Genomic DNA, 19,448 nt, shown 5'->3' on the forward strand with positions numbered 1-19,448 from the left:
AGTGGGAGTCAAAAGATGTACAAACTGTCCACACACACACACTGTACATGCATAATTCTTATAATGAGCTGCTCATCTGCCAGCTTTCTTTAATATATGATCTGAACTGAGCAGCATGTGGTTCTTGTGTGTGTGTGTTTGTGAGTGTGAGTGTGTGTGTGTGTGTGTGTGTGTGTGTGTGTGGGGTGCTTGTGATTGGGAAGGTTCTGTCTGTGATAACTATCAGTGACTAGGTTAGGGCGAAGGTCTGTGATATCTCCCGGCCATCGACACACCGTGTTGCTGTTGAGACTCACCTCAGAGTCACCCTCCCTTCCTCTCCTCATCTCCCTCTCTCTCTCTCTCTCCCTCTCTCCTCCCTCCTCTCCTTCGCTGATTCCCAGGGCGTTTCAGTGCAGCTGTGTTTCACATGCAGGGTGTGTCTGGCCGGCTGCTGCAGTGTGACCAGCACCTCCTCCCCTTCAAGCCCCTCTCCTCCCTCAGATCCTCTTCTACCCTTTCGCCCTCCAGTCTTTTCTTTTCTTTCTTTCTTTCTGGTCTCCTCCTCACGTTCTCCTTCCCCTCCCTTCCCTTCCCCTCCTCTTCTTTCCTCTCCTCCATCTGACTGCACAGGTCTGTTTGGCATGCAGGAGGCTCCTGAGGCCTGGCGCGTCTAAAGGGCAGGGCGCCCAGAGGCAGGAGACGCGCCCTCACTGACAAACACCATCTAGCCCAGACCCCGAGCAGCTACAGAAACCACAACACCATCAGCCACAGCTCCAAGTCCAAACCTCGGCTCATGCATCTCCGAAGCTGCAGCGCACACTCTTAGAACCGATTGTTTTGAGTGCTGGTTGCTCATCTGCTCTCAGGTGTTAAATGCCAGGCGTATGGATCAAAGAATCCCGTCTGAGAAGTGCATTAACTATGGATGGCCTTCTCCTGGCTGAGAGGAGAAAGAGGAGCATGTTGGGAAGAAGTGACAAAAATAGGAGAGGTTGAGGAGGGATTGAGGAAATAGAGATAGTTGTGGAGGTGCAGTGCACTCCTGTCAGGTAGAAGCTGTCTGCGTGTCTCTCTCCATCCTTCACTCTATTATTCCTACCCATATTTTTACTCTTTCAAATGCATTTACATGTGTTCAGGTATTTCCCCTGGGAGCGCGACTCCAATTCAGGGGGTAAGATAAGCCATCAAAGTCAGTGACAGAGAGGGCGTATGGGTGACTCAATGACAGGCAGAGTGGGAGACAGTCAGCAGAGCTGCCATGACTTGTGCACACGCACATTACCACACAAACACATGCACATTGACACAAACAATGCACAATGATTCCATCTGTACAAGAACTCCACAGAAAAGAAGACGCAAAGAAGAAAGCAGAGGTTGTTGTGCACATCAGCACACACTCACACATACAGTACATAATGTTTTGCACGTACAATGGCATTTTCTCCCCAACAACTGCTCTTGTTTAGTATGCACTTCCTTTGGTCTTGAGGAGGAATGATCCTCACTCTAATGAACTAGGGCCTGCCACTTGAATGTAAAACAGGATTTAACCCGTCTTCAATGTCAGAGCCCCTCCCTGGGGCTGCTTCAGACAACACACACACGCACACACTCGCAAATTCATGGAGATGCACACACATACACGCACAGACAAGCAAGGCAAACCACCAATGTACATACCCATGCATACACACACACAGAAGCGCACACATCATAATGCATGCTGGCATATAGTCTGTAATCAGTGAGACGCTCTTTGTGCTTTTGTGTTTGTCTCACACAGATTTATGGTAAAGACTTTTCTGTATCTAACAAAACTGGAGTGATGTCCTGCTTCCTGCCAGGGTCGCTCTCACCTGCTCCATTTTCTACTTTTTATTTTGTAAAGGATCATTGCTGTGTTTTATGGTGTGTTTTACTGCATGCTGTGGAAATATGCAGGAAAGCACACCTGTTTTTTTCCTTGTGATTGTTGTTCCTGGTTGTTTGTGATTGAATTCACATGAAAAGCGTGTTATATGCCGGAAAAAGGTGTTATAAAGGAGACGTATGTTTGCAAATGAAGTGCAGAACACTTCTTTCAACCTTAAATTGATCCATTTAAATGACACGTGAATCCTTATTTATCTTTATCATGCAGTTTCATGTATGTTAATTGGCAAATGTATGTGCAGCACCAAAGCAATAAACAACAAAGCCTTGAGTTGTGCTCCTCTACTGGAATATTTTATTGTTATCGTCATCTGTATCACTGTTTCTTTTTACATTTGTTCATTTTATTTCATGAGTTGGTGAAGTATTCACAAAGATGGAGGATAATGTTAGCTTCACAGTGATGGGCAAGGGGTTAGATATTTAATTCAATCAAAAAAAAAGGAAAATCATTCTTGCACACACACACACATACAGTCATACACACGAGTTATACCATTAAACACCCGAGAATGTGTGCGCTCGCTCGCTCACTCACACATATTTGTATGGGTGTGTAGTGCACATCGGAGCTGAAAAAATGATAAATGCTTTTTTTAAACTCTTAGTTTGAAATCAAAAATCAAAACATGAGAGATTTCAGATCTTTAAAGTCAGGCAGTCGACCATCATCTCAATTTGGATTAAAAAAATGTAGGTAAAAACAACTTAATTACAGTGGGGGATCATTTCAAAGACTTTTCAACATATTATAGAAATTTATTTTGATTCCACAATAGATCAGTTTGAATGACTTTATTCCAAAGTGCTGTCCAAGAGAATTTTCTGACGAGTAATTATGGCTAATTATTATGGAAAAAAATTAATTTTTCATCATTTTCTTCAAATGTATTTCACTGTGTGATGCAAACATTTTTTAAAACAGAAAAAAAAGCGTTCCCATTTCAGAATACCGCATTTTTTAGTTTAGGTGTTTTTTGTAAGAATTCAACCCAGAGAGAAAAAAAGTGTTTTTTTCCTGTAAAATTTGTTTTGTTTTTATTTTCTACAGTCATAAAATTAATTCTCAGAAATGCAAAAGTGTTTAATAGTTCCATTATTTTCATTTAGAAGTAGACCAACCTGAAATGAAACCCTCAGAATAATTCAGTTTTTTATTGACCTCTTATGGTCGTCTTTTAGTGACCAGTCCCTGGTCTGTTTATGTATCCCTTCCCTTTTTCACAGTGGTCACACCATCGTATTAGTGACCACTCTTGCATTGTTTTCTGTTTTAACAGGATCACACAGTCAGTGTTAAGTGATATAGTGCTTTGAGTTCAGAACAGAACTAATTTCAGTAAGTGCTCAGAAAAAACACAGGTTATAATGATAAAAAAAAAACATCTGTCCAACATTTTCCCTCCAAAAAAAGGACATTCTTCAAAAATGTCTTTTATGGAGAATAATAAAAAAGGTATTTGGATGATATTTTACATCCAGTAAACAAAGTGATCCCCTCTGTCTATCGCACAATTCTTCCTTCTGTATTATCTGGTAATAACAGCAATAAACACTTCAAAATATAAAACAAGAATATGGCTTTCATACACAAACTCAACCGCAGCATCATACAGAATATACTATAATTAATACTCAGTTAAACCAATGATCTCCCTAAATCAAACAACAGAAATAACGTCCTGTCTGCATTGCATTTTCTTCCCTTATACATAATGGAATGTCTGGGACTACTTTATTCATATTTTTGTCCCAATAGTGTGCTTTAAGTATGGCTGACTGATGAATACTTGTGTTTTTTTAATTATCATTTTAAATCTCAATAAAAAACACCGGAGGGCTGTCTCCATCTATTTTAAGGTAAACCCTATAATCACCTGTGTCAGAGGTGATTTTTATAATACTGCAATAATAAAAATTCATATCCCAAAGTTACTGTCATTCCTACAGACGAGTGTCCATCCCTCTCTCTTTCTCTACTGGCTTTAGGGTTAATTTTGTTAATCTGGGTGACAGTGAGGAGGATGTGAGCTGAGGGTCTTTATGGTTTTGTCTCTATGTACAATATGGCTTCTCTGAGTGGAAGAGACACAGGAACACAGTTATCGAGAGAAAGACACAGAGCAGAGTTCATTATTGTTGTAAAGACGAAAAGTCTGCAGGGACATCGCGTCAAAAGTTCCCATGTTGTGTTTTGTCGCAGAGTCACTGACACAATAATTCCCCGTGGCAGCGTCTTGTCACAGATTTTAGATCGCAGTTATTCAACTCATCGTCCAATTAGTAACGTCCTCAGAGGCTTAATGTCCTGCCACTTCTGTTCTCTGCTGCCCTTTTCACTGTCTCTCTTTCTGGTCTGTCACTCCGCTCTGCTCTGTCCTTCATTTTTCAAGTCTCAGTCCTCCTCTGAGCCCGCAGCCCCCCTCAGTCCGTTCATACAGAAGGGCAGGCCGGAGGAGAATGGGTTGTCAGACGGGGAGAAACCGCTGAAGGGTGGCAGGCCAGCCAACCGCTGCAGGTGGGGGAAGAAGGCCGGCGGGGGTCCCTTGTGGTGGTCCGAGCGTAGCTGCAGGCCCTCGCCGTGTCCCGTGCTGTGGTGGTGCGAGGGGGGCAGCTCAGGCGGAGCATAGCGGATGGTGCTGGGAGCGTAGAGGCTCTGGGGGCCCTGAGGGCCGAGGGCAAGGGGGTGGAAGAGGACCCGACTCGCTGCGCCACCTGCAGCCAGTCTCTGCAGCAGCTCAAAGTCAGGGTTACCTACTCCACCGCTGCTCCGACTGATCGCACCTGACACCACCCTGTCGTCACGGGGGAGAGGGGAGGACACAGACATGGCTGGTGACAGAGCCGGGGAGGGGGGAGTGAAGAGGCCTTTTGGAGGAGCCTCACTGCTAGAGGAAGAGTCAGGGATCGGGGTGGTTGGGCTGTCCCCGTTGAGGCTGCTGGAGGGTGTGTGTGCGTGGGAGGGCTGTGTGCTGTGTGTGTGTGAGGCGGTGGTTTGTGTGTGTGACCCCCAGCGCCCCCCGGTGGTCAGGGCTTCGTGTTCAGTCTTGATGCTGGGGCTTCCTGGCAGAGTAGACGGGGTCACTACGCTCTTTAGCTGCTGGATCACAGCCCGGCCGTTGTGCGCCCGGCCCCCCCTCTCCCCGCCTCGAGTTGGGGTGTCTCCTCCTCCCCCTCTGCTCTGTTTACCTCCTCTCCTGCTGATGTCTTCCTGTTTCAATCTGTCACTGTCTCCCCCTTGGTCCCACTCTGTCTCTTCCTCTTCCTCCCCCTCACTCTCGCTGGCCAGGTCAGAAGATGCTGAGACGCTCTCCTCCACGTGACAGAGCTCCTCCATCCTGCGGCGGGTTTCTGGAGGAGCGCCTTCGGGCTCGGACCTCAGCAGGCGCTTCCTTCTGTCCTCTGATTGGATGGTGGAGGCTGAGAATTTCTCTCTACCTTTAGTGTCAGGGTCACTCTTCCCCGCTGAGCTCTTTGTCGACTGCGAGCCTGAGAGGACGGAAGTTTTTATCATAAGTAAAGATATAGACAGGTGTGTGTACGTGTCAGCGAGCTCTGTCATGTGTGTGTAGCGTCTCACCTCGGGCCTGTGGGGAGCTGGCAGCGGGGGAGGAGCTAACTCTGAGTCGCTCTGCTCTTACATTCTCTGGTAGCTGCAGGATATCCAGGGGAGTGTCGGGCAACTCTGTTCGACTGGATTGATAGATGTGAAAATGGAAAAAGGAGAAAGAGGGAAAAAAAGGTGTTAAAAATGATCATCTACCACTTCAAACCACTTACAGCTTAGAAAAAAACACTTGTGCTGTGCTGATTGAGTGAATACTTCGAATGGAAACAACATATAATCAGCCTAATAACAACCTCCAATAGCCAAACTGCCTCACACCCTTCTAACCTTCAGCTAACACACACGCACAGACACACACACACACACACACACTCCACAAACAGTCCTCACTCATACAGCACCACTGACATGAGCGTAGACAGACAGGCAGACCCCGCCCTCGAAAACAGACTGAAACGAAACACACACTCTGCGCTCCACTCAGCAGCCCACCTATACACAGTTAAGCTCAGACAAGGAGGAGGCTGCTGGAGAAGTTAATGAGCTCTTGTAATTACAGCACTAATTAACTAAAACACCATTCAGCCCCAAAATTCTGACATCCATTTGTTGTAATTATATAGCTTCGGTCCAATTAGCATTGAAATTCAGCCTACTCCTCTTGTTTTTGTCTCAATGCTCTGTCGCTGCGCACGTAGTTTTGTTATGAGCTGTTTGTGTGGTGTGTGTATGTGTGTGTGCGTGTGAGTGTGTTTGTACGATGAGTACATTTGCATCAGTGTTTGGATGGATACAAGAGGGGGAATTCAGGAAAAGCATATTTTGTCAAGGTTACTGCAGTTGTTGTGTCTGTTAGGTGAATAAAAAAGGCCTTAGGAAAAAAAGTCAAAGTGCATTTTTAAAGTACCTTCGACTTCAACAGGAACCATGGTGCAGAATCTTTACCTTTGCTTTACATTTTTCAAACCACACTTATAAAAGAATCATGACTGCAGTATTAAAAGAAATGTTATTAAAAAGTGAGGAGGTAAGCTGAAAAATAACTTCACACCCTGCAAGAGGAGTGATGTTTAAAGAACGTTGTTTAATCTTAGAGAAATAGAAAAATGTGATTAAAAGAGAAGAAGAATTCATCGAAAAATTAAAACGTATTTGGTTGTCTATCATTAAATCTAGGACTTTTTAATTCAGGTTGTGTTGTACGAGTCAACTGCAAAGACTCTGTGTTGTATCGGTCACTGTAATTATCTTTCTAATCATCCTTTTATGGAAAATCTTTAATTAACCCAACATCTGTAAAACAGAAGATCACTACAGATAATTCCAATTTTGTTCATCTTTTAATTATGTATAAAAATCTAGTTTAGTCTTTAATATTTACACACAACATTTTAAATAACGATGAACTTTTAGTTTTCACATTTAGTGATGATGTGCTCTGCTTTGATATAACTATTTTAGAAGTATCCTCATCACTTTTCTCACATGTCAGAGGGAGAAACTCCTCCAATAATCCATCTGTATTTCATCATCAATCCCTTCAAAGGATCTCTGTACACAGCATGGTGCCTGCGTGTCTAAACTCGCTTCATATCAGCAGTCCTGCAGTTTAAAAAAAGAAAAAAGTGCCGCTCCGCTCTGCTTTTTTACTGACCTCAGGACGTAGTTGACCCAGATGACGTTGCGTTCGTGGGGGGCTTTGTGATTGATGGAGACGGTGGCAGTGGACTGGATCCACAGGTAGCCTCCTCTCCTCTGGAGCCAGCGGTAGTAGCCTGTCACCACTTGGCCTTTTCGCAGCACTGGGAGGAGATGGGTGGAGATGAGGAGAAAGACAGAGAAGAAGGAGGCTGGTATTAGATGGGCAGTACAGGAAGAAGACAGAAGAGGGCGCCAATCACAACAAGTCTTCAATAGGTCTCAACAGGCTCTCCCTGATCCATCAAGAGCTTGAAGTTAACACATTGTGAACAATTAAGGGACTGGTAAGATGAAGTCACTACATCACACATGCACATGGATTCTGACTCACAGTCCTCATGGCTCTGCCGGAGGTTTTCCAGATCCTCTACATGAATAAAATGGTAACAGGTATGTCCCACCACCTCTGCCGGGGTCAGATCCATATACTCTGAGATCCTGTACAGAAACACAACAACAAATTAACACATTCGTAATGAACAGAAGCAGATGTGTCTTCTGAAACCACCACCTGGCAGTGAAACTGCTGCCAACAACTCATGAAAAAACATTTGGTAGCACTTAAACACACATTTTTTGAAATGATGCACAAACGTTCATTTGTATGTATTTAACGCCTGTACAGTCCTTACCTGTTCTCACAGTATGTGACCTGTAGGTCCATGTTCACTCTGAAGACAAACATCTGGCTCTCCATGCGGACTTCGTTAAGCGAGGTGGGTGGGAGTGTGTGTGCCAAGGCGACCAAACCCAGTGGTCGACGCACGGAGCGCGTTGAGCCTGGCACTAGTGCGGGGCGGCAGCGGATACGTCCTGTCACATGGATCACCTGACAAACAAACAAAACGATTTAAGTGTTTCTGTTACACAAAACGGTTCCGACAGAGAAAACGAAGCTAACTTTGATTTCATTTATAGGTTGCAAAATCCATGGGAGTAGAAAACAGGAACAACAAACCTAACTTAGAATTGTAACATTGAACTATAAACATTTAACAGGAACACAACACAGAGTTCGATTCAAAGCTAAAGAATGCAGCAGCAGGTATTACAGCAGTCAGCGCAGTAAACTGTTATGTGCAGCGGTCCAGTGTGAAATAAGGTCAGAGTCATAAAACACACCGAAAACGACCAAGTTGACAGAGCTATGAAACCCTGGATGTGCAAAACAAAATGACAGAGCTCTGCTTGTTATTTCACCGTCCCCACAACAGGCAGGTAAATAGGAGCGCAGTACAAGGCATGTTTTTCAATTAGGATCACTTATTCCTCCTGACGCCTGTACCTTGTATCCAGAAGACTTGACGTGCAGGCCTCTTTTGGTGAGTGTGGACTTCATGCGGATGAAGAACCCACGGTCGGGAGATTCATCGGAAGGAGAATGAGGACTTGATGGAGCTGTTGAGGATGAAAAAAGAAGAAAGAAATCCACAATTTTAAACTTAATCGACTGTGTTTTTGTGTTGTGATGATGCAAATTAAGTTGAGTGAATGTAAGAAAACCCGTCTTCTTTTATCCTGTTATTTCTGTTAGTGTTCTCTCTCTACAATGATGAGATGATATAAGCAGTACCAGGTTCAGGTGTACCAGCCAGAGAGGAGGTGGATGCAGAGCTGGAAGCACTCTCAGGGGCCATATGACAGCCGGCCTCCGCCCTCAAGTGTGGCTTGATCCCCAGCCGCTCGGCCATTTCCACGTGGTCTGCCGGATGGATGTAGTCAAACACACTGCTGCCGGTCAGCTCCACCTGAAGAGAAACACACCCACTGATCAAAAACACAGGCTTGGGGCACAAACACACACACACCCACATACACACTTGGAAAAAAAATCAATATACGTTATGACAGGAAAATGAAAGCACTGCTCTGGGTTACAACTCAACAAGGAGAGTGGAGGTTGTAAGACATTCCAACACACACACGCACACTCACACACGCACACATTCACATACATTAAAGTCCAGTCTCAGAGGAGCAAGTGACTACAGTATTACACAAATAAAACCAGGGGAGATAAAAATCAATTGTATTTGCTGATTAAAAACAGGTGAACTCCAAGTATCTCCAAAGGTCACATTACTATTCTTCTTCTTCCCCTCTTCCCTCCCTGCTCCTTCATTCAGTTACAGTCCATCCCAGCAGGCATAAAGAGCAATGCAACAGCTCATACAGCTCTATATGATCCTATCATCATAATGCATCATAGTCGCATTTCTAATCATTTAAAGGTAATCGTCGCGCTGCTCATGCACGGCATCCATAAAAGCAGCACAATCGGAGCAGATGTGATTCCATCTGAAGCTGTATAAATGAGTGTGTGAGGGAGAAAGAGAGAGAGAGAGAGAGAGAGAGAGGGCTGACACACATGTATGCAGCTTCTATTACATCTGTAAATGTGTGTGTGTGTTTGTGTGTGTGTGTGTGTGTGTGTGTGTGTGCCAATACTATTCCATCTGATAAAGCCGTGGCTGCAGCAGCCTCACACCCTTGTCTGTAGGACACGGCCATTTATTACCGGATTAGAGCCATTTACTGCGGGCTTTATGGGAGCTTCAGCAGGCCCTCAAGGACATCACAGCCGGGAGGAGGAAGGTAGTGGGAAAGACAGTGGAAGGTGGGAGCCGTGGAAGATGAGTGAAGTGAGAGGGGAAACGATGGAGGGAACCCCGACAAAGTGAGGGAGGATAAAAGAAGGGATAGAGGATTTTATTCTGAAACAAGCAGAGCGTTATCTCTATGGCGATGTCCTGTTTTATTATAATTGTGCCACCTGTAATACAAACTTTATCACACACTACATTTAAGAGGAACCAGTACTTTCCATTCTTACTAAGATATAAAGGGTTTTAACAACAGAACTTAAATACATTCATACATCTATTGGTTTCTGTTAAAGAATCTTAAAGCCTCAAATATATTTTTTGTCTGATCTTCAAGTTTTACAGATCTCATCAATTGAAATCTGAACAAAGGGGGCATAATGTAACTTTGAAACTTTTCAAAATGCATATCCAAGTTTAACAACACCATGAAATATAAATTATAGACATTCTACTCTCAAGTAGAGTCTCTGGTTAAATAAATTAGTAAGTCTCACTTTTTCCTGTTCGGTACAAATCCAGGGTAATAAAGTGTGACTGTAGCTAACCCCATTTGTTGAGTTGTTAGCTTCAGCTAAATAAGGATCGTAGGATGTCTGCTTGCATAAGGAAGGATTACTCTTGACATGGGATGTAACTTTTATCTTTGTTTGCTGTTGAAAATGGCAAACTCAACATTTATATGGTCTGTGGAATGCTCCGACTCCAGTGCACATGAATTTTTGAAGTCCACACCAGAGCAGCTGAGTGATCACAATAGAGACTTTACAACTACCTGAAACAACAAATCTGCAAACACTTACGCAGTTCTACTAGCAAGGCAACACAAATGGAACAGTTGAGGATTTATGCTGTGATTATTTCAACATGACATAGAAGCAGCAATAGCACCAGTACTACAGTATAAACACACAAGTGACCATTAGGCTACAGGCTGTGAAAGCTGTAAATGTTGTAGCCACAGTGACAAGGCAAAGTCAGGTAGCAGCTAGTAGTGTAATATTTTTGTAGAAGTTGATGGTGGGAAATCGGTTGTCGGACACATACGTTTTTATAAAAATGTAAGGGTTAACCGTTTATTTTTTCCTTGTCCTTTTCCTGATGCAGGGCTCTTCCCTAGTTCGGTTTTTCACAAGCATGTTTTGCTAATTTGGCAAACTTTGAAACAATTCAACTGCAAATGACATCTTAATTATCCAGCAAATGGAAAGCAACACAATCATTCAACTGAATTCATATCTTTGGCAAACTTATGAATTCAAGTGCAAATTTTACTCCCTTTTTTTGCTCAGTTTTTGGTCCCTACCAACTCCTCAGGGAAACATCCAGTTGCTCTGATGTTGGTGTAGAACAGATGGTTAAGGCTGCTTTAAAAGTTTAAATTTTTCTAAATTAGCTGCTTGTTGATGTGGTTGACAGCTATATAAGGAAAATAAGTGAACCAAAACAGAAGCTGAGCACTGGAGGACAAAACAATGAGCTCAAACTGAGAGTTAAGCTATGTACACCTGAGAGAGAGTAACGATTTGGATGATGGATCTCTGTAAGTTCATTAATTTATGTGACCACTTTAGTAGCGTCACATTGTCATTTCATATATTATATAATAAAAGTACAGATTAAGCCACATGACTTAGTTTAAGGGCTGTCTTGATGGTTAATATACTGTAGTAATTAAACATAGCAGCATCAGCAACACAACTTGGTCAGTTACAAGTCAAAGAGGAAAAATAGTGCTGTTAGTCTTAGCAACTAGATCTTTGGTGAGGGTTCTTTGAAAACATGGAATACGTATGCAATATGCAAATATGATAAATATCCTCTGCAATAACACGGATATCTTCACAGCACCCTGAATAAGTGTTTTTTCTCCTTTTTTTGGATCCCTCTTCTTTTTGCTGTGCAGACATGATGTCATCAGTGTATTTACAAGGTGGTGGTTTATTCTGCAGAACTTATTTGATTCAGATATCAAACTGACTCATTCATTAATGTTTAAAAGATTAAGAGTTTGCATGTATGCATCAAGAGGATGGATGTTTGATGCGTAAATTGGCAGGGTTTAGTTGTTCTATCTATCTATCTATCTATCTATCTATCTATCTATCTATCTATCTATCTATCTATCTATCTATCATGAATAGTGCTTCTTCTTCTGCGTGGGGACTTCCTGTCGTTTCTTAAACACAGTCTAAACGTACCTCTGCTCAGAACAGAGGTCCGGCCCATCTGAAACAGACACAATCCCCAGGCCCTGTGGTTTTGGAAAACAAGGTTGAGAGACAAACGGGTCCTTATGGGCTTTAGCGGGCTTAAGACCTATCCGAATAATATCACTCCATCACAGGCAGAGGGGAGGGATTGAAAAAAGATCAGACAGAAATGAGCAGATGAGAAAGAGACGGAGCGATTGAGGGGATGAGTCAGGCTCAGACATAAAAACAGGTATAGAATGTGGCGCGAGGGGAGACGTGAGGAGGGATTGAGATCATTCAAATCTCTCAGAGTGTGTGTGTGTGAGTGTGTGTGTATGCAAGCACACGGCGCTCCTCTGTTTCTCTGCGTATGTGACTAGACTGTCTGTTTTTGTGTCTCCACGCGTCATTGTGTGTCATTGTTTGTGTGAGGAGTTGTCTGCCGGTGCATCTGCATGAACCTGTGTGTGTGTGTGTGTGTGTGTGTGTGTGTATGTGTGTGTGTGTGTGTGTGTGTGTGGAAACCATGTGGATGTATGTATGGCAGTTTTGTGGGGATGGGTGAGGGTGGGGTGGGGGAGGGCAGCAAGCAGGGGAAGGAGAGACATGATATAAATAATAGCAGGGGGCTTTAATATGTATGAGGCATCCGGGCAGTGGTCCACAACACACTCTCAGCCCTCAGCCCTCACTGACTGATGGGAGGAGAGAGGATGGGAGGGGGGAGAGGGTGAGGGGGGTGGGAGGGGGAGTGGGGGCTGCATACTAACCATTCCCAGATCAATTCTCTCCTCCCTTAATCTACCATCCTTCCTCCCTTCTCTTTACCCCATTTATCCCTTCTCCCTCTCCTCCCGGCCTGTGCTCTTATTTCTCCATCCTTTCCGTCTCTCCTCCCTCCAATTCTTCATCTCCTCCTTTGTCTCCCCTCCCTCTCCTACATCTTCCACTCCGTCCATCCTTTCATCCTCTATGTGGCATTCCCAGGTTTATCCCCCTTGCTTCCAGCCTGGAGACCTGGTGAGAAGAAAAATAATACCTGGAGGCGCCAGGGGAGTGGGCGGCGGGCTGTGCCCTTGGTCAAGGTGCCTGACCCGGGCTAAGCCGGCTAAGCAACCCCCCTGTCAGGGGAGCAGCCCAGGGTGTAAGCCAGGGGCAGAGGGGTCAGACTGGTGGGGGGGACAGGAGACGGTCCACAGGGGTGACATGCCCTCTAAAACAAACCACCAGTTACACTTTTTCACTCCGAACATCGTTGTTTGTCTGTCCTTCCTCTCTCCCCTGTGACCGCCTCCACTCTCAGCCAACAAACTATGTCCAAGTGTTTTTGTCCTCTGCCTCCCACCTCTTCCGCTCTCTCCTTTTGTGTACATTTGGATCTGATACTTCTGCAACATTCCTACTGCTTTGACATGCAATATAATTTTTGCAACAACCTATCTGTTACTCATGCTCTCATAACCAATTAATATTAAAAAGAAAAGAAAAATGAAAACCATAAGAAAATGTGTTACAATAGAATGCCAAGAAACTGAATGGATATCTTTAAAGGAAAATAAATAGTTATTTGGTGCTTATGAAATGATGCTGGTAAAAAAAATGAATTGTTAATTATAGATTTTTTATGGCAGTTTGGATTTTGTTTTGTTACATGGGGTTTTAAAAAAATTAGACTGTTAAAAAATAACACACTGAGTCTAAAAATAGACTTAGGTCCTTAATTTAGCATGTTGTGACCAGTCTTTACATTGTTGATATGGACTTAAAAACTGTTTGAAATGCAAGATAATGGAATGCTTAACATGCAGTTAAAAATGTGATGCATTGCTAATAACTATTGAAATGCAGTTATTAATTGAAATTTAAAATAAAGTTTCACAGCCTGATCATTGAAATATCCAAGACTGTGCTCATCAAAAGAATGCACTACTTGCATTTCACAGTAGTTTTTAAGGTTGTGACATAAAAATGATAAGTAGCACTGTGCACAACCTGGCATTTAAGGTGTTACAATTCTGAAGTGAAGTGACATTTACTATCAATGAACAGGACTAAAGCTGGTGAAAACATCTGGTTTTGAAACTGGAAAAAACTACAGTATGTGACAATAGTGACAAAACGTAAGGCCCTTTTTATGTGGACTTTTTCTTGCACTAACAGTTCTAGACAAACTTTTCTTTATTTCTGAGAGACATGGGTTAAATGCTGTGGGTTTTAAATAATGACCACTTTTTCAAGAAGATCGTGTAAAGGTATGCAACAAGTGCTGCTTCTCCTTTGAGGTGAGAAAGAATCTAGCGGGGTGCACCTTTTTACTTGTCCATAATGGAGACGAGTTGTATGTGACAACCTCTGCAAGCAGTCCTGGGAAATGGACAATGTATATCTGTTTGAGATTGTTTCAAACTGTGTGGGTTTTTTTCACCATTGCACATTTTAATCTACTTTTTCTTCCTTTTTAACTTGAAGTATGGAATTTCTGACCTTTATTCATTTAAATTGCGCAATTTGCTATTCTCTTAGTCAGAACTGGGAAATTAACTTGGAAAGAAAACTGACAGGTTTCAGCACCAACTGCTGAAAACAATCAACAGACTGATATTAAACTGTAAAACTCAGTTAACCTGAATGTTTTCAATCTTGAGAGATATCTTGAGACTCCAGGCTGCCTGTATGTAAATGTTTCAGCAACATAATATCGGGTTTGTTTAATGGACTGTATGAGTTTGCTTGCTCAATGTTAAAATTGTGTGTCGCTACTACTTTTGTCCAGGTCTCCCTTGCAAATGAGATCTTAGTCTGAACGGGACAAGCCTGATTAAAGGCAGTAGAGCTGACATTAAATTTGCATTACATTCTATACGGGTGCAATGTGTAATACTTAAACTATCATGCAAGCAATTCATCCTCACTGCTACTCATCTCTTTAGAACCACAACATAGTACATATCTTTTCTTATTATATTATATTATTTACCTTATCACGTTTTTTTTCTTATTCTTAGTTTGGACTTTATTAGATTTGATGTCTTGATTAAACTTTAACTTTTCCTGTTTCTTGTCTCTCTCTCACTCAAACAGTAGCTAACTGTAACGTTGTAAGTTCCTGTTGGATCAATAAAGTACCCTTGGTTCAGATCTCTGCTCCTATGTGTCCATAAACACACCTCACACTTCCTATCATATCCGTCTAACTCATCTCCTCGACTCCTAACTCCGTCTGCCCTTTCAGGTTGTCTCTCTTTCTCCTCATAAACCCCCCCCCCCGCCCTCCCCTCCCTCTCTCATCTTTTCAGAGAGGTAAACGTGGTGTTGTATGTTCAAGGTTTTGGGCGTAATCTTCGATCATAAATAATTTCATTAGAATGCTGATGGCTGCGGCCCTGTTTGAGGAGATGTGATGGGTTAGGCCATCTGCTCAGCTGATAAGAACAGCTCTGTTTTATTAGCATCTCCACCAAAGCCTCGGCTGTCTTGTTTACCTAGGCAATCCCAAGGCGAATTTCATTCCTACTGCACATTTAAACTCTATTTACACACTCAGACTCTCTCGCTCCTCTGTACCACTGTCTCTCTTTCTCCCCCTCATTCCTCTCCCCCCGTTTTCTTTCTCTCTTGTAATTGTCTGTCTGGGTCGTTACGTTTCTCTCTGTCTCTCCTTTTTGTTCTGTTTTCTGGATTCCAGCACTACATCTTTCTGTTTTGGCTGATTATCTCTAATCTTTTTGGCCTTATATATTGAAGTGTCTATGCTTGAGTGTGCATTTATGCATTGATTGTACAGTATTTGTCCCTGCATATAGAAAAACCTAGAAACTGTTGAGTTGTTGTTCCGATCCAAACATATTTATTTGTTCAAGTCTGCTGGACAGAAAACACCTTAAGAGTTATGAACCATTAGTAGTGTGTGTGATGTGCCAAAAATGAACGCCTTCAATTAACGCGCTCAAATTTAGGTGAACGTTGCTCAATTTGCACCAATGGATGGGAACGTGAGCAGAGTTCCCTCTGGAGACAGTGGACGACCGCTCACTCTCCCGGGTAAGATCCGAAAGGTATCAGGAGTTGCCAAGAGTCCACTGAGCACTGGTGTTTACGAAAGCCAATGTCGGATTTAAAGCATCCGGAAGGCATCCGGCATGGCTTATGTTGCCAACAATTCAGATATAGTTAGTGGTATTGATGAAGCAAGCTCCTGTGAACATTTGAAGGAGTTCATGAACGAAATCAGCACTGATTCCAACAGTGCAAGACTTACCCCGTGCACATAGGTAAGTCCTTGTGTGCGGACACATCAGCCTCTTGTTGTACTCTGGACCTTGGCCCATGGGTGCATGTCGCCTTTCTCTTTCTAGACTCGACTTTAAAATAAGACGAGTCTTCAGAAGTAAGATAAATCAAGCGAGGGATAAAAAGTGCTCAACATAAGGGTCTTGCCATGCCCTGGAAACAGACTTAAAAGGTGCCTCCAGGATGTGTACCTCCACCATTACCCAGCAAAGAAGCACCGCCAATATTATATTAATAAATTAACTCTGGCAGATTCCAGCTTCACTTTCTGCTGTGTTTACAAAATATTTGAGCACAAAACAAGGACTGTGGATGTTGCCTCCTATCCTTATATCCTTTTTGTAGTCAATGTGAGAGGCGGCTGGAGATGGAGTAGAAAAATCCAAACTTATCTTTAAAAGTCACAGAGGGCGGAACCGTTAATCACTGCAAAATTTCCACATACAGAAACACTCCATTACTTCTGTTATTGTAACCCTAAGTAATGCTGTACCGATTCCTCTTACTTGGAAACATCTCTCTCTTATCACACCTCTCCCTCCTTTCCTCCCCCTCTCTTTCTCTCCCTGGCTGTCTCTATCTATCTTCCATCCCCCTTGGTGTTTTTTCCCCCTCCCTACAATCAATGTGGCTTTTAAGATGCCTATCGATTTGTTCCCCTAGACAGGCCAGCGCGCTGGGGCGACACTTTGATTGCTGGGCCAGTAATTACTGTTATTATTTATGCATCTGGGCAAAATGGCAGGACTTAACATTCACAGTACAAGAGGCCACAGGCAATCAACAGAGGTGACACCTGGAGAGAGAGAGAGGGCGGGAGAGCTAGGTAGAGCGAGAGCGGCACAGCTCCGAGAGAGTCGCACTCCAGAGATGAGCGCGAAGAGTGCAGTCAAGATATTCACACTCACAAACACAAACACACACACACACACACACACTCCTGGGAGGGGATATGAAAGCGTAAGCAGAAGAGAGGCACATGGTGCAGATGCACTTGTATACAAAGATTAGTCAGGTTATGTGTGTGTGAGAGAGGAGAAGAAGTGTGGGTGTGTGTTTGCACATGAGGTGGTCTTACCTGTGAGAGTCCAGGTAGATAGAAACTGTCTCTGAGATGTAAAGGAAGCGTCCCTCATGGCTGACCACGAACACAAAGCCATCCGAGACGGTGCACATAAAACACACACACACACCACACACACACACACACACCACACACACACACACCCACCATGCTACATAAAAGCAAACAGAAACAAGACAGACAATTAGAGCAATTAGTGTGTATCGAACAAATTACAATGAGCTGGAGAACAAACAACCCGTCACCCCTCGGCCCCTTGTCTCAATTCACACACAAGACACACGTCCACGCACACACAAACACACACACATATATAAGAAGAGACTTGAAAATCTGACACATAGACAAACACACACTGGATCAGACACGAATGAAATTTGAGCAAAGACGATGTAAAATCTGATCTTAAAGACCAGAGCTGTTTTTAATCCACCGTAATAAAACTCAGATCCAAAGCCTCGTCCTGGAACCCCAGCCTCACACACACACACACACACACTAACACACAAACAAACATACACACAGACATGGGTAAAGACACAGACACAGACACAGACAGAACCAAAGTCATTACAGTCTGCAGTGATCTAATGAGAAGTGAAAGGTATACAGCCAGACCATTAGAGAGGACTGCTTCAGAGAATAATACTAATCGTCATAACAAGCCTCACACACACACACGCACACACAACACACACAGACCAGGGCCACTTTGCTCTAGAAGAATGATTGCTATTTTGGCGGCCCCGCGTTTAAAGTGGCAGTGGTAATTTATGCAACTGACACATCCAGTATGCAAATGTGTGGCCGGGGTGCGGGGCGTCGTGTGTCGCGGCGAGGAGAAAACCAGCCGCCTGAATGTCGGAGAACTAAAGTGCAATTATCAGGCTATTACGGCGGGAGGACGGCTGGGAGGGAAGAATCATACAGGTTTTTCTGGAGCGTTAATTTGATTTCTATCAGCGCCGTTCCCTGAGTCTCTCCCTTCCCTCTTTAAAATGCCGGCGGAGAGCAGACGTATGTGACGTGTCTTTGTTTTACTACAACCTGCTCAATTGTAACCTCTATTCCCTCTTCGTTTTTGTTCCTGGCTCCACCTGCTCCCACTCCTACCTGATATCTAAACAAATAATTGGTGTGATGCTTTTAATCAATCATACAATCAAAGTTTTTTTTCACATAAGACAAAGAAACTTTTCTTTAACCATCTTTTCTTTGGTACATCTCCTCTCCTCAAAATAAAAACTTGTACTGGTACCTTCCTTGTACTTCCTCTGAGTCTTTGTCTCTACATCCTGGATTCATCACATCCCCAGCCCTCCTGCCCCAGAAACCCCCTCAGGCTCCATTCATCTGTCAGTGCAACAGGGAGGCATTCTTTGGCAGCCAACGTATCGTCCGAGCGTCTGAGGTTCATGAGACGTGCGGGTCTCCATGGTGGTGAATGTGAGAGCGTGTGTTTTGCTCTTGGAAATGTGAGTCTAATAGACTGAGGGAGGAAGAGCTGAGCTGTGATCTGTCCAGCACAGACACACTGTGATACAACACAGTCACTTATGTTAGCCTGTCAGAGAAAAACTTGATAAAACTTGTAATCTGTACTGAAATTAAAGTTTCTCTGAACAAAGGCATCAAAGCAGAGCTGGCTAAAGAAAAACAGATGTAGTTTTGAAACTTTTTTTTAATAAACAGAGGGGATTACGCGCTGAGAAAAGCTCCTACTTCTCAAGCTGAATAAACCATTTGAAAATCCATTAGACTACATGAAAAATGTGTTGCCAAAAAGCTGACTAACAGGCAGGTTTTTTTTCGCTCCTGAAGAGATTTTGCAGCTTTTGTTTTTCCCCTCAGGACGTGACAATAGATTCCTTGGACAAACACAACACCATGAAACACCTCCTGTACAAAACATGAAATCATACGAGTTATCAGAGGAGACAAAGACAGGTGTGGGTGTTCTAAATGTTACCTGCAGGAGGTGTGCCCCAAGGTGCTGCTCAAACATGTCTGTCGCTAGAGAGTGAGATGATCGTCTAACTGCGGAGAAAAAGAAGATAAACACACATGAGACACTGAGTGACAAC

At 43.4% G+C, this 19,448-nt stretch overlaps 1 protein-coding gene across 1 annotated transcript in view; it reads right to left on the reverse strand.

Moving 5' to 3' along the window:
* Positions 1-2,190: 2,190 nt before the first annotated feature.
* Positions 2,191-19,448, reverse strand: part of npas1 (neuronal PAS domain protein 1) — a 42,886-nt gene continuing 25,628 nt past the window's right edge. Inside the window, 9 exon segments of the mRNA XM_034700407.1 lie at positions 2,191-5,412; positions 5,504-5,616; positions 7,146-7,293; positions 7,524-7,630; positions 7,825-8,021; positions 8,478-8,590; positions 8,766-8,954; positions 17,369-17,443; positions 19,330-19,401. Of these exon segments, the coding sequence (XP_034556298.1) occupies positions 4,319-5,412; positions 5,504-5,616; positions 7,146-7,293; positions 7,524-7,630; positions 7,825-8,021; positions 8,478-8,590; positions 8,766-8,954; positions 17,369-17,443; positions 19,330-19,401 (2,108 nt within the window). The 3' untranslated portion in view covers positions 2,191-4,318.

Source organism: Notolabrus celidotus, chromosome 14, assembly GCF_009762535.1.
Source record: "Notolabrus celidotus isolate fNotCel1 chromosome 14, fNotCel1.pri, whole genome shotgun sequence".
Lineage (NCBI taxonomy): Eukaryota > Metazoa > Chordata > Actinopteri > Labriformes > Labridae > Notolabrus > Notolabrus celidotus.